The 16,140-nt window shown below is 42.1% G+C and overlaps 2 protein-coding genes across 2 annotated transcripts in view; one reads left to right on the top strand and one right to left on the bottom strand.

The window, feature by feature from the left end:
* Positions 1-15,037, top strand: part of TBX21 (T-box transcription factor 21) — a 32,714-nt gene extending 17,677 nt beyond the window's left edge. Inside the window, exons 2-6 of the mRNA XM_073572466.1 lie at positions 7,428-7,582; positions 8,787-8,908; positions 12,922-13,068; positions 13,990-14,075; positions 14,348-15,037. Of these exons, the coding sequence (XP_073428567.1) occupies positions 7,428-7,582; positions 8,787-8,908; positions 12,922-13,068; positions 13,990-14,075; positions 14,348-14,846 (1,009 nt within the window). The 3' untranslated portion in view covers positions 14,847-15,037. The remainder of the gene's footprint in view (positions 1-7,427; positions 7,583-8,786; positions 8,909-12,921; positions 13,069-13,989; positions 14,076-14,347) is intronic.
* MRPL10 (mitochondrial ribosomal protein L10) overlaps positions 14,858-16,140 on the bottom strand; it is a 27,854-nt gene continuing 26,571 nt past the window's right edge. Inside the window, exon 5 of the mRNA XM_073572474.1 lies at positions 14,858-15,292. Within this exon, the coding sequence (XP_073428575.1) occupies positions 15,093-15,292 (200 nt within the window). The 3' untranslated portion in view covers positions 14,858-15,092. The remainder of the gene's footprint in view (positions 15,293-16,140) is intronic.

Here is a 16,140-nt window from a genome sequence, read left to right as displayed (position 1 = left end):
ACTTGGAAATTATAGGCCAGTAAGTTGAACCTCAACTGTGGGTAAAATCCTGGAGGGTTTTCTAAGAGATACTATACTGGAGTATCTGAAGAAGAATAACCTCATTACCCAATATCAACATGGGTTTGCGAGGGACTGTTCCTGTCAAACTAATCTGATAAGCTTTTATAAAGAGGTAAGTTCCGGACTGGACCAAGGGAATGCAGTGGACATGGTGTTTATGGACTTTTCAAAAGCTTTTGATACGGTGCCACACAAAAGGTTGATACATAAAATGAGAACAATGGGGATAGGGGAAAATATGTGTAAGTGCGTTAAGAGCTGGCTCAGGGATAGGAAACAAAGGGTGGTTATTAATGGAGCACACAGACTGGGTCACGGTTAGCAGTGGGGTACCACAGGGGTCAGTATTGGGCCCGCTTTTTAACATATTTATTAATGACCTTGTAGGGGGCATAGAGAGTAGAATTTCAATATTTGCAGATGACACTAAACTCTGCAGGGTAATCAATACAGAGGAGGACAATTTTATATTAGAGGAGGATTCATGTAAACTAGAAGCTTGGGCTGATAAATGGCAAATGAGCTTTAATGGGGATAAATGTAAGGTCATGCACTTGGGTAGCACAAACAAGATGTATAATTATGTGCTTAATTATAAAGCACTGGGCAAAACTGTCACTGAAAAAGACCTGGGTGTATGGGTGGACGACAAACTCACATTTAGTGGTCAGTCTCAGGCAGCTGCTGCAAAGGCAAATAAAATAATGGGATACATTAAAAGAGGCATAGATGCTCATGAGGAGAATATAATTTTACCTCTATACAAGTCACTAGTGCGACCACACTTAGAATACTGTGTACAGTTCTGGTGTTCGGTGTATAAGAAAGACATAGCTGAACTGGAGCGGGTGCAGACAAGAGCGACCAAGGTTATTAGAGAACTGGGGGGGGTCTGCAATACCAAGATAGATTATTACACTTGGGGTTATTTAGTTTGGAAAATCGAAGGCTTAGGGGTGATCTTATTACAATGTATAAATATATGCGGGGACAATACAAAGACATTTCTAATGATCTTTTTACTCTTAGACCTGTGACGGGGACAAGCGGGCATCCTCTACATCTGGAGGAAAGAAGGTTTAAGCATACTCATAGACGCGGATTCTTTACTGTAAGAGCAGTGAGACTATGGAACTCTCTGCCATATGATGTTGTAATGAGTGATTCCCTACTAAAATTTAAGAAGGGCCTGGATGCCTTTCTTGAAAAGTATAATGTTACAGGGTAAATACACTAGTTTCCTTAATATTGCGTTGATCCAGGGAGCTAGTCTGATTGCCGTATGTGGAGTCGGGAAGGAAATTTTTTTCCCCAATTTGAAGCTCACTGTTTGCCACATGGGATATGGGTTGAACTAGATGGACTTAAAGTCTTCCTTCAACCATAATAACTATGTTACTGTGGCGACAGATCATAAAAATTTAGCCTACACTGAATCCACTAAATGGTTAACTCCAACACAATCAGGTTCAGGCCTGGGTCCAAGGATGAGGACTGACGTTTTATCATGCAACCCTGATTCGATTTCTCCTCCACTCTCCATCCTCCTTTCTTTCTCAGGGTATTGTAGTGTCTATGGTTTCTCCTAAATTGGACACAGAGATCCGTAAAGCCCAGTCGTTGGCACCTTCAGGTTCCAAATTACTTTTGCCGGTGTATCTAAGATTGTGTCTGTTGCAGGAGTTTCATGATTCAGAATTTTTGTAACCGCTTGTGAAACTTGTGCATGCGCTAAAGTCTGTCATAACCAGCTGGCCAGGAAATTGGTTCCATTGCCAATTTCAGAAAGACTATGGAGTCTTCGGTCCTTGGATTTCATCACTAATTGGCATTTTATTGGTGGAAAAACTGTTATTTAGTTGGTAGTTGACCGATTCAGTAAACAAACTCTTTCCAGGTTGTTTATCAATTACGTGGTGAGACTGCATGGTATTCTATTCAATATTGCATGGGATAAAGGGAAGCAATTTGTCTCCAAATTCTGGAGAGTGTTTTGTAATAAATTGGGGACTGATTTTTCATTCTCCTCTGCTTACCACACTGAAACCAATGGCCAGAAAGGACAAATCAATCATCAGAATAAATTTTAAGATGTTTTGCTGCAGCTCAGCAGGAGGACTGGTCCTGATTTTTACCTTTTGCGGACTTCACCTGTAGCAGTTAGGTCAATCAGACCACTGGAAGCTCACCTTTTTTTGTAATTATAGTTTTCATCCTCATTTTGGTGAATTTTCTAGGATGTGTTCTAGGTGTCCTGGAATAGAGGTGGCGATACAGAAACTTGGGAGATGTCTGGAGGGAGGTTCAAAAGAATATTGGGGTGGCTCAATTTAATTAAAAACGTAAGGCCGATAGGAAGTGTTCCATCTTCAAAGCAGTGGATATGGTTTGGCTATCTTGTAAAAATATTAAGGTAACGTACCATCGGCGGAGTCGAGTCCTAAATTTATTGGCCTGTATGAGACACTGGAGGTAGTCCAGTCGATAGCCTTTAGATTAAAACTTCCTCAGTCTCCTTGTGTCCTTAATAAGTTCCACAGACCCCTATTAAAAGAGTTTATCCCTTTGGTGTTGCTTCTCATTCCTGCATCCTCCAGTTCTTGTAGATGGAGGTTTAGAGAATGAGGTGCAGAAAATCATGGATTCTGAGGGTCCGAAATTCACCCCAATAATTTGTTCATTGCTCATTGGAGAGGATACGGACCCAAGGAGAGATAATTAGCGCCGGCTCATTCTGTGAAGCAGATTGTTTGGTCAGGGCATTCCATTTTAGGTTTCCTGGGAAGCCTGGGGTTCTGGTGCCCCCACCCCAGAAGAAAGGGTACTGTCACGATTCTTTCGCTCAGTGTGTCTTGGATGCAGTGAGTGCCAGTTTTGCTGCCCTATAGAATCAGGGTTGTGCTGAGCTGTCAGTTTGGTGAGTGACAACCAGGGCTGTGGAGTCGGTAAGCCAAATCTGCGACTCCGACTCCTCAATTTCCCTTACTCCGACTCCCACATATATTGCTTATATTTAAGTGAAAAATTTATTGTGGTACAATGTGAACATCAGACATTTAATCATTTTTATGATCCAATAATCAAGATATTTAGATAGATATTATGTTCTATTTATTGGAATACAACTTTAGAACACAAAAAACTGTAATAAATTGTAAAAATGTAATACACTGTATAATATCGATTACATACATACGGTACAGACCAAAGTTTGGAAACACCATCTCATTCAAAGAGTTTTCTTTATTTTCATGACTATGAAAATTGTAGATTCACTCTGAAGGCATCAAAACAATGAATTAACACATGCGGAATTATATAATTAACAAAAAAGTGTGAAACAATTGAAAATATGTCTTATATTCTAGGTTCTTCAAAGTAGCCACCTTTTGCTTTGATTACTGCTTTGCACACTCTTGACATTCTCTTGATGAGCTTCAAGAGGTAGTCACTGGAAATGGTCTTCCAACAGTCTTGAAGGAGTTCCCAGAGATGCTTAGCACTTGTTGGCCCTTTTGCCTTCAATCTGCGGTCCAGCTCACCCTAAACCATCTCGATTGGGTTCAGGTCTGGTGTCTGTGGAGGCCAGGTCATCTGACGTAGCACCCCCTCACTCTCCTTCTTGGTCAAATAACCCTTACACAGCCTGGAGGTGTGTTTGAGGTCATTGTCCTGTTGAAAAATAAACGATGGTCCAACTAAACACAAACCGGATGGAATAGCATGCCGCTGCAAGATGCTGTGGTAGCCATGCTGGTTCAGTATGCCTTCAATTTTGAATAAATCCCCAACAGTGTCACCAGCAAAGCACCCCCACACCATCTCACCTCCTCCTCCATGCTTCACGGTGGGAACCAGGCATGTAGAGTCCATCTGTTCACCTTTTCTGCGTCGCACAGACATGGTGGTTGGAACCAAAGATCTCAAATTTGGAGTCATCAGACCAAAGCACAGATTTCCACTGGTCTAATGTCCATTCCTTGTGTTCTTTAGCCCAAACAAGTCTCTTCTGCATGATGCCTGTCCTTAGCAGTAGAGTTGAGCGACTTTGGTTGGATCGGGTTTCGTGAAACCCGAATGAAACAAAATCTGTTTCGGATGAAACTGGTCCGACTAGGGCAAAAAAAAGTCGGAGTTTCGTCTGAAACCCGACCCCAATGCATGTCAATGGGAAATAAAAGTTGGCATTGAGCGGATGACATTCATCCACTCAATGCCGACTTTTATTCCCCATTGACTTGCATTGGGGTCAGGTTTCAGACGAAACTCCGACTTTTTTGCCCTAGTCGGACCAGTTTCATCCGAAACAAATTTTGTTTCATTCGGGTTTCACGAAACCCGATCCGACCAAAGTCGCTCAACTCTACTTAGCAGTGGTTTCCTAGCAGCTATTTTACCATGAAGGCCTGCTGCACAAAGTCTCCTCTTAACAGTTGTTGTAGAGATGTGTCTGCTGCTAGAACTCTGTGTGGCATTGACCTGGTCCCTAATCTGAGCTGCTGGTAACCTGCGATTTCTGAGGCTGGTGACTCGGATGAACTTATCCTCCGCAGCAGAGGTGACTCTTGGTCTTCCTTTCCTGGGGCGGTCCTCATGTGAGCCAGTTTCTTTGTAGCGCTTGAGAGTTTTTGCCAATGCACTTGGGGACACTTTCAAAGTTTTCCCAATTTTTCGGACTGACTGACCTTCATTTCTTAAAGTAATGATGGCCACTCGTTTTTCTTTACTCAGCTGCTTTTTCCTTGCCCTAATACAAATTCTAACAGTCTATTCAGTAGGACTATCACCTGTGTATCCACCAGACTTCTGCACAACACAACTGATGGTCCCAACCTCATTTATAAGGCACGAAATCCCACTTATTAAACCTGACAGGGCACACCTGTGAAGTGAAAACCATTTCCGGTGACTACCTCTTGAAGATCATAAAGAGAATGCCAAGAGTGTGCAAAGCAGAAATCAAAGCAAAAGGTGGCTACTTTGAAGAACCTAGAATATAAGACATACAGTATTTTCAGTTGTTTCACACTTTTTTGTTAATTATATAATTCCACATGTGTTAATTCATAGTTTTGATGCCTTCAGAGTGAATCTACAATTTTCATAGTCATGAAAATAAAGAAAACACTTTGATTGAGGTGTGTCCAAACTTTTGGTCTGTACTGTATATATATATATATATATTTATATACAGTATATATATACTGTATGTGTGTATATATATATATATATACACACACACACACACACACATACACACTATGACTTATCTCGGCTAAGATAAAGCCTAGATCCTCAGGCTACATTCACACTATGGGCGTAGCCAGGATCAAACCTGGGGGGGGGGTAGAACCTCATACTGTTCTGCAGAATTTCATACTGCACACCTCAGCTGCTGCAGAACCTCATACTGCACACCCCTACACTTGAAAATAAAGCCTGCACCTTAAGAAGATGTGGTGGTGAATGCAGTCTATTTATTCCAACTATCAATTGATGTTGATGTGTTACTGAAGACTAGCAATGCCTGTCCTGGGCGTCCTTTTGGGCAGCTATGAGGTGTACCTGACTGGTGCTAAAAAAAAGGAGTGTTAGTCTGTGTACTACCCGGTTTTCATTCTTTTTGGTACAGATATGATATAGATAGACAGATATGGATAGATAGATAGATAGATAGATAGATAGATAGAGCAGATTTCTAATCTGCTTTTGCTATTGAAAACATTAGCTATGAGCTCAAAAACCTTTCAGGTGATGCCGTTTTTTAAAAAGCTGATCTGCTTTTGCAACTGAAAAGCTTATCCTCAAAAAACGCAGGAAAAACACTGTGAATGTAGCCTTAGATCAGGAATAGAACAGTCATTTATAGGACATTTCATAACTTTCCCAAATTCCTATGAAAAAATATTCAGCACATTCTGCATTGAACTACTTTACCCAATTTATTATACTGTATATGTTAGGAGTCGGTCCATTTTATACGGACTCCAACTCCGACTCCACAGCCCTGGTGACAACTCAGTCATCTAATCTTCTGTCAGTATTTTGATAAGACAGCTCAGCCATTCAATCTGAGACTGGGAAGTGCCGACCTTCCTTCTGGTGTTCCCTGTTCTAAGGGTACTGTCACACTTAGCGATGTACCAGCGATCCCGACCAGTGATATGACGCGGTCAGGATCGCTGGTACATCGCTAAGTGGTCGCTAGTGAGCTGCCACACAGGCAGATCTCACTAGCCACATCGCTGGGGACGGGGGTCGCTACTTACCTGTCAGACGAGGCGATCCTGCGTCCTCCCGCCAGGCACCACGCGTCGCTCGTCGTCACAGCAGGAAGCGCCGCAGGAAGCAGACGAGAAACAGTCCAGCCTGTTCTCGTGCCATCAGCGATAACCAGCGGGGAGCGGGTTGTAGGTAAGTATCAGACATAGCGATATCGCTAGCAATATCGCTATAACGTCACTAGCGATATCTCTTAGCGTGACATGCCCTTAAGTGATTACCCAGCTGCATAACCAAGCTGTCAATCCCAAATCTCTGTCAGTCATAACATTTGATCAGTGGTGCATATTTGCCTTGTATTTCAGTGCTCTGTTGATCTATTGTTGCCTGACTTTGCTCTGTCTGTTTTCCTAGCCCCTTTGATTTCATTTGCTATCTTCGTGTTATTGTAACCTCGGACTGTGACACGACTATGCTCTCTGGTATCTGACACCGAAACGTTTGACTACCATGCTCATGGCTTGTGCATGAGTTGTGACTAGCATCACACGTGTTGTCTATAGGGAGGGCTAAGTAAACCACTGTCATTGGCTTATCTATCAATTGTGTGATTGCTTTTAAACCATCCATTATCTCCTCTGAAATTATGTTAGGAGTAATTTTGTAGGCCCCCAACAGATATTAGATGATGAGAGGACATGCCAAAGCACTCATATCACATAAGAAGCCTCTGTGGGTTGATGGTCACAATTTCTTGCTATGAGATGGGACAAGTGTTAAGGGACAGTGCACTTCTCTCCCACTATACAAGATTCTTCCATGTCATGTGAATCACTACCAAATGGGAATTCTACTTTGATTTTCTTCTGTTGTGTCCCCTCTAATCTATACAAGTTCTCATTGTCACATAATGTTCTAATTTACTCTAAATTACCCAAGACTCCTCAATCAATTGTGGTCTGGATAACAAGTTCAATTTGGCAAAAATTGCTGTGCAGAATTGCAAAGATATTTGCTCCTTTGATTTTTAACTCATATTATAGATATGAAGATAAATTATAACATTTACTACACTTCTAGATTACCTAAAAATAGACTAATGAACTAATATTGTATATTTTGTTATGTATTCCCTCTCACAGGCGCATGTTCCCATTCCTCAGTTACCGTGTGTCAGGACTGGATCCTCTGGCTCAGTACACTCTTCATGTGGATGTAGTTTTGGCAGATCAGAACCACTGGAGATTCCAAGGAGGAAAGTGGATCCAATGTGGCAAGGCTGAGGGCAACATGCCAGGTATTAATTCCAGTAAGATCTCTGAGGGTTATTTATACTCTATGGATGTATCAAACACTAATAAATGACCATATATACAAAACACTGCTGTAAGGTCAAACACATAAAAAAACACTCCAAATTTTTTTTGCTTACATAGTGCAGTATAAACTACGGTATTATTAACCCCTTCCCACCAGTCATTTTTCCTTTGTAAGCTTCTGTTTTTGTTTCCCCTTCTTTCAAGAGTTTTAACTTATTTATTTTTCGGTCAAAAGAGACATGTGTGAGGGCTTTTCTTTTGTGGGACGAGTTGTACTTTTGAATGACACCATTCATTTACCATACAATGTAGTACAGAATATGTGAAAAAAAAATCTGTAACAGTAAAATGGTGAAAACACGCAACTCTGGAATTTTTTGGTGGGTTTTGTTTTCTGTTCAGGTCAATGTCGATTTCAAATGTATATATTTTTCTCCAGTGGTAAAATGTATTTATTTTTTTAAATCACAACTTTTAAACGTACAGGTTTAACAATGTTATGTTGTGATCAGACTTTAAAGGTGTGAAATCAAATATGGTAATTTTGTATCACTTTATTTTTAAATGGGGAGAGGGAGTGAAATAGTCGGAGAGCTGCCAGAAGGGATTTGGTAAGTGATGTTGCAATCCTGCATTTCACAGGAAGTCAGAGATTGATGTTCTGGCAACACATCAATGCATGTACTAGACAAGTTCTCAGCCTGGAGACCACGACACAACTTCCTACAATGAAGTATGAAATGTATAGATGTAACTGAGACGGGATGAAATTAGTTAAACGGATAAAATATTGATAGTGAATAAGCATAAGTGCAAAAAAATAGCTGGAGTGCTTCTCTTAGTAAAAAAAAATGCTTAAAATCAGCACAGGGCCCTGTAAGTTTACCCACAAGACATGCAAATATGAATGCAACAAAATAACGCTGATATTAGAATAGTTGCAAAGAACATGAATTATCTAAAAAAAAATGAATATAGTGAAAAAGGCTAAGTGATTAATATGGTGGCTAGATATAGTAGGGAGGTTAAAATACAATTAAAATTAAACAAAACTAAGAAATATAACTTTTTACATTGCCTTTTGTGTTGAGCCTTTATGGTACTTACTTGCATGGTTTATTTACTGACACGATGGGTCTATTTAATCTAAGATATAATAAATGATTCTTCTTTCCGATTTAGGAAACCGAATTTACCATCACCCTGATTCTCCTAACACTGGTGCACACTGGATGAGACAAGACGTAACATTCAGCAAACTGAAACTGACCAACAACAAAGGAGCCTCTAGTAACCTGACACAGGTAGGAAAACTTATAGAAATGATTAGAGATGGAGCAAATCAACTCGCAGGAGTCAGTCCAGCGAACAAATCATTCTGTGGTCATTGGACGGGAAACACCTCCAACCTCCTGGTGTCCACAGCTATTCTTTTGATTAGCAGTCATGGGATAAGGGTACCGTTACACTTAGCGATGCACCAGCGATCCCGACAACGATATGACCCGGTCAGGATCGCTGGTGCATCACTAAGGCCTGTTTCACACATCCGTTTGTGTCCATCAGTCAAAATCCGCCGTTTTGCAAAAAAAACCGGATCCGCCATCTTTCTTGGCGGATCCGTTTTTTCCCCATTGAGTTGCATTACCGGCGGATCTTGACGGATGGCCATCCGTTGGATCCGTTTTTTTGCAGAACCGCCAAAATTTTGACGTCTGCCGACATGCCCGAACGTACCATACAACGTATTTTCGGGCGGCAGGATCCGCATTTCTCACTGCGCATGCCCGAAAGACTTCACTCAGCCGCAAATTTAACCCTAAACTCTGTTCTGGCGGCTGAAAGATTTTCTCTCTTTCTCCCTCCCCCCCCAGGCAGTGGTTTATTTAAAATTCTTCCTTTGACGGATCCGTTAAAATAACGGTCCGGTGCCAAACGTTGTGGTCAGCACAGGAATGGATCCGTTATCTGCCATTTTAGCGGATTTTGACTGACCAAAAAAACTGATGTGTGAAACAGGCCTAAGTGGTCGCTAGTGAGCTGCCAAACAGGCAGATCTCACCAGCGACAAAGCAGCGGTCACTACTTACCTGTCAGACGAGGCGATGAAGACGTCCTCCCGCACGCGTCGCTCGTCGCCACAGCAGGAAGCAGACGACGAGAAATGGCCCAGGACGTTCTCGCGCGATCAGCTATAACCAGCGGGGGAGCGGGTCGGAGGTAAGTATCACATGCAGCGATATCGCTAGCAATATCGCTTCTGCGTCACAAAACCAGTGAAGTTATAGCGATATTGCTAGCGATATCGCTATGTGTAACGGGCCCTTAACACCACATGTTCATCACATGGTAACGATAATTGCAAATCAAAAGTGGGGAAAAAAAGAAAAAGTAAATGTGGATAACAACAGGTAAAAGGTGGTTTGAGGACCTCTCGTCCGATGGACCCAAATTACTTGGCCTGGTTGATGGACTGTGACCTGCAAATCAATTGGTAGCATCTCTAATACAGAAGTATATACCAATAAGCCACAACATTAAAACCTTAAATTTTGTACTACAATGCTATTCCGCCCCATACACAAAAAGAAAAAAACTTATGCACAAAACAATATTTAGTCAGTATTTTTGATTAGTGTTTGTATGCCAAAACCAGGAGTGTATCCAAAACACAGATCAAAAATACTGATGTGTGAATAAAGCCGCACGTAGCATTATGCACCTTTCAATCATAGCCAGGGCTGTGGATAAGGTAAGCCAAACCTTAAGGCCCCGTCACACTAAGCGACTTACCAGCGATTCCGACACCGATATCAAGGTGTCAGGATCGCTAGTAAGTCGCTATGTGATCTCTGGTGAGCTGTCACACAGACAGCTTCACCAGCGATCAGCACAGCGACGCCCAGCTCCCGGCATTGCTGGCCATCGCTGTAAAAAATAGAATCAAAATAAAAAATATAGTTATTCTCATCTTCCGACGTCCCGTTCAGCCATCCTGCCTCTCTCCACGCTCCGTTCCCAGTAATCCTTTGCACGAATGACCGCGAGATGTCACGGTCTCGAGGGATAACAAAATCTCGCGGTCATTCGTGCAAAGGATCACTGGGACCGGAGCGTGGAGAGACACCTGATCGCTGGTCTCCCGCCTGTTACACACAGCGATGCGTGCTGGCCAGCGGGAGACCAGCGACCAAAGAAATGTCCAGAGGTTTCTTCCAGCGATCAGCGATACCTGCAGGGGGGCTGCTCGCTGATCGCTGTCACACATAGCGATCTCGCTGGTGAGATCGCTGTTACGTCACAAAAGTTGTGACTCAGCAGCGATCTCGCTACCGAGATCGCTTAGTGAGACGGGGCCTTTAGACTCCGACTCGTCAATTTCCCTGACTCCCGAATCCAACTCCACAGCACTGATCACTACTGAGCATGTGCATAAAGTACAGCACGGATTCATCTCACAACTAAAAGCAGAGATCCTTAGATCAGCAACAGAACAGACATTTATAGGATATTTCATAACTTTCGCAAATTCTTATGCAAACATGTACAGCACATCCTGCATTGTACTACTGAACCCAATTTATTATATAATTTAGGAGTCGGTCCATTTTATACCAAATCCATCAAAATGGACACCGACTCCACAGCCCGGATTATAGTCAGCATTCAGTTTTCCAGCAATTTGTGCTGTAGCAGCCATTATGTAAGATCAGACCATACAGGCAGACTTTTGTTCCCCACGAGCCTCGGGCACCTGTCACCTTGTCTCCAGTTAACCAGCTCTCCTTCTTTGACTTCTTTTAGCAGATACTATTCTCTTCATAATGGAAACATTCTCAAGACCTGCTAATTTGATTATGCTCTGACAAAGTCCTATAACCATCACAATATGCCCAGTGTGAAAGTTGCTCAGACACTTGTTCTTGCCCATTTTTCCTGCTTCCAACACATCAACTTCAAGAAGTGAATGTTAATTGCTGTCTACTATATCCTACCTAGAGTTCAGCAAAAAAAATTGAAGTACGATGGTCTGGCAACCTACGTCTATACTTCAGGGCAGCCCTACCAGATAATGCGAACTTCTTTGGCTGCTACTTGAATGCCGCCATCCTGTGCTCCCCTTGTGATTACTCGGCTCCCGTGTGGCGTCATGTTGGTACTTTGTGACAGCTGGACCAGGGCAATGAAAACTTCCTTTGCTGGCACTTGGGCTCTTCTAAGGACCTAGTAATCAAATGAGACGCCCAATAAGTTGGCATTCAAGTGTCAAGTTTTTGCTGCACTGATACGGCTGCCTTGAAGTAGCAACATGGACACTGGACCAGGTTTCTGCTAATCATTTTGTTCAGCTTTAGTCTTAATCCTTGACAGATGACATTGTAACTGGTTAACGAAAGATATTCACCTCACGTCGGTGGTTTTAGGGCGAAAACAGACCTGTCGGACGGCTAAAACTCTGCACACTGCAATAGCGAATTGATATGTTTTTTACAATCGCAAAGCCACTGGCCCTCCACAAACAGGCCACATTCAGTATTTGGTGAGTTTTTTACCTCAGTATATGTAAGCCAAAACCAGGAGTGAAACAATCAGATGAAAACTATAAAGGTACTGTCACACTTAGCGATGTACCAGCGATCCCGACCAACGATATGACGCGGTCAGGATCACTGGTACATCGCTAAGTGGTCGCTAGTGAGCTGCCACACAGGCAGATCTGACCAGCGACATCGCTGGGAACGGGGGTCGCTACTTACCTGTCACACTAGGCGATCCTTAGTGTGACAGTACCTTAATAGAAAACACGTCACCATTTCTGTATTTATCACCCACTCCTGGTTTTGGCTTACACATACTGAGGTAAAATACTGACCAAATACTGAACGTGTGAACAATGCCATACGTGTTGCGGTCAGCCACAGTAATTAGCCACATCCTAAAAGACACTGCGTCATTTCAATTTTCTATCCTGGTTGTAGTTATAACAGAAAACAATACTGTACTCACTTTCCTCTCACTCACAGTTGGACCAAGGGACGGAGAGAACAGCGCAGTTTCTTTTTACGACCAACAGCCAGGGTTGACAATTAATTTAAAAGGAACAACCCCTTTAATGTTATTGCCGATCAGTGTATATGTATTTTATCTTTACACTTGTGCACATCTGTGTGTCAATATATGGCTACATTGAGTTTGCACACATTGCTTTCCAATATGTATGGACCCCATAATCTTACTGCGTTCCAGTATTTAACAGATTATTGCTGTACATGCATAAGCTAAGTATGACTATCTAACATGTACCATGACCTTACAGATGGTGGTTTTGCAGTCTCTACATAAGTACCAGCCTCGACTGCATGTGACACGATTGTCAGATTCCGGCAACCCAGAAACTCAAAGTCATACCTTCACCTTTCCAGAGACACAATTCATAGCAGTCACCGCTTATCAAAATGCCGAAGTGAGTATGTGTTATGTTGTCTTTATTTCAGTAAGAAAATCCTTTCTTGTAGCAGCAAAAATGTATAGATATAAAGCAAAGGAGGGACAGGAAGCAGATTTGCAATTAAAAAGTTGTTCCCAACATTAACAGTAATCTCTCACCAAGATAGGTGATAACTTTCTGATCGTTAAGGATCTGACCACTAGGAATTGGGACCCTACTAATACTGGCTCTGAAAATGCCACATCGGAAAGAAGAAGTGGCTGTGTATGTTTGCTACAGTTCTAATCGTTCTTCATGGGACGGCCAGAAAAAAAAATAAAAAAAATCAAGGACTGTACTCAGCTATATCCAGAAGGCCTCTAAAGAATAAACAGCGGTGGTGTCCATGGGTATTTTACACCCATTCTCGGTATCAAAGCCTAACAGCTCAGAAAGTTATCACCTATACTGAGGATAAGTGATATCTTTCAACATTTGGAATAACCTATTAAAAATGATATTTCGTGAAGATGAAGCCTTGTTGTATGTTCCATCAAGGGCACATTCACATCATAGAGGAGGTCTAATAATGTTACATTTCTTCTATGGTAGAAATCATTGGCAGTAGCATCTTCACCAGCTGATGGCCTAAATAGATCACCGTGTCAGCTTCTTTGCAAAAATGGGTTGTCTTTGTGGAACAACCTCAAATAAACAATTTGTGACACGTCTCCATTGCTTTGGACACAGTCAAACATAAACTATACTGGAACCAGAATTTATTTGCAGGTTCCGAATAAGCCTTAAATAAATATATCAAATGTTCCCAGGAAATCCATAGATCTGTGGGTTCACACCAAAATGTTTATTCTTAGAGAAAATTGTGGTGCTATGATCTCTTCAAAATGATGGGGCTTGCTTGTACAATACTGTATAATGTGTTGTATCTATTTGCAGATCACACAGCTGAAAATTGATCACAATCCATTTGCTAAAGGATTCCGGGATCATTGTGATTCACAAGTACCGAGTGCAATGATGGGGTCAGTAAGATGTCAGATTGCAGCACGTGCATGGGTCCCTGGCTGTATGTTTCCATATCTGAATGGCACATCTTTTAGCTTATATTTGCAGAACATTTAACATGTATATACTGTTACACTGTATACGGATAATTGAAGGAGGCACAAGACAGCTTTTTATGTGGGGTAACTGGATCAACTATAATAACTATAACTGATCATCAGGGAGGGAAATACTATGGAAATCTGCAAGCATTCAGGGTAAAAATGTCACAATTTTCCTTGTTTTACAGGTTGTGTGTCCAGTCTCCCATAGAGCGCCTCACTCCATCTCCACCAGTCCGTTTTTCTCCTTCTTACTTGCAGGACCCTCTGCAAACCAGCCGCCTCTATTCAGTGGAACAGAAAGAGCCACCTTGGTACTTGTCCTCACAAGGTATTGCTCCACATCGGGACTATGCACATTATGACACAACAACCAAGATGGCTGCAGCCTACGCAATGAAGTGTTACTCCCAGCCGCCTCCGTTAGCATATTATGCAGATTCCCTGGGCTCTGCCTGGGCAGGACCAGCACAGTACCATGCCAAACCAAGCCCTGCACCTACAAGTTGGTTTCACCCCTTATTAGACAACCGTGGAAAAGAAGAAGAATCCAACCATTGGGGAGACCTTACAGCTTATGTCGAGGACAGCAAACGAAGGAGACTGTCACCTTACAGACCGGACGGCTCCAACCACACGTGTGACAGAGACATAGACATTCCCTTTCCTGGGTTCTACAGCCAATAACACAAATTACAAACTCTATAACATTTATTAACAAACCAGAGTATTACAGTTGTAAAGTCAGGACATTGCAAGTAATTTTGGACTTACCATGGGACACGGGCACATTAGTCTCACTGATGTTTTACACATTCTATGTAGGTGATACATCCCATGTTCTCTATGGTCTTGCTAATAAAATATTTTATACATAATACAGTTTTCATACACATTTTTATTGGAGTCCAATCAGTATACTGGCGGGGTTTCTCAGTTACCGGTGGTCTCCTTGCTATGTTGCTCCAGCATGGTACATAACCGCGTGGAATGATGGGTCAGGAGATTTGCAGTCTGTGTGGTAAGCGTGGTCAACGTCCCCACGAGCTGGCCCTGCAACATCTCCTTGCTCGGCAGTTTGGAGTAGTTTACGATTCCTTGTTTGCTCAGTAGTCTGTTCTCTACACAGGCTCCTGAGAGAAAGATGAAAAGAGGGTATAAATGTTCAACAAATGGAGCCTTCTACATATTTTTACTTTTTCCAATATTATCACTAGCATTGTGCCCAAGAGAAAGTATTTGCACAATACTTTTTTTTGTTTGTTATAGTGACACTCTGAAAACAAATTATAGTTCTCTCAACTAAACAAACCATTGAACAACTATGAGCAGACATTTTCTGGCCACTGCAGGTTAAATGTGACAATAAATGGCAGCCACTCATCTGCGAAATGCGCATGGGTAGGCCAGATCCTCCAGAACAACTCTGTTCTGGTTCATGGGGGTAGGGAGAGGTAGAAGGCGTAGGACTCCATTCTATGAAGTTCACACATCTAATCTGGCATATGGACAAGCGTCGTTTTCATATGATAGCAGCTTCAAGTACCGTATATTGGCACTACTCTGCCTAGGGCCTGATCTCTGTGGTCAATGGGGAAAGATCCAGCAAATAATTATACTATACAAAAAGAAAGAAAACATGTAGTGAATACTAAAAGTCTACACACCCTTGTTAAAAGTTTTTGTAATATAAAAAAAAAAAATCATTTCAAGAAGAATCTTTTCAGAACTTTTTACACCTTTAATGTTACCAATAATTTGCACAAAAATGTAGAGAAAAATTGAAATCATTATGAGGAGAAAACATGGATTTTTGTGAGTACTCACCGTAAAATCCTTTTCTCCGAGACGCTCATTGGGGGACACAGAGACTGTGGGTGTGTGCTTCTGCCGTCTGGAGGCTGACACTAAGTATACAAAAAAAGAGTTAGCTCCTCCTCCGCCGCATACACCCTCGCCCCCAGACCGGGCGTAACTCAGT

This window comes from Dendrobates tinctorius, unplaced genomic scaffold, assembly GCF_039654945.1.
Source record: "Dendrobates tinctorius isolate UK_male_01 unplaced genomic scaffold, ASM3965494v1 ptg000032l, whole genome shotgun sequence".
In the NCBI taxonomy this organism is placed as follows: Eukaryota; Metazoa; Chordata; class Amphibia; order Anura; family Dendrobatidae; genus Dendrobates; species Dendrobates tinctorius.
This window is presented reverse-complemented; position numbering and strand designations above follow the sequence as displayed.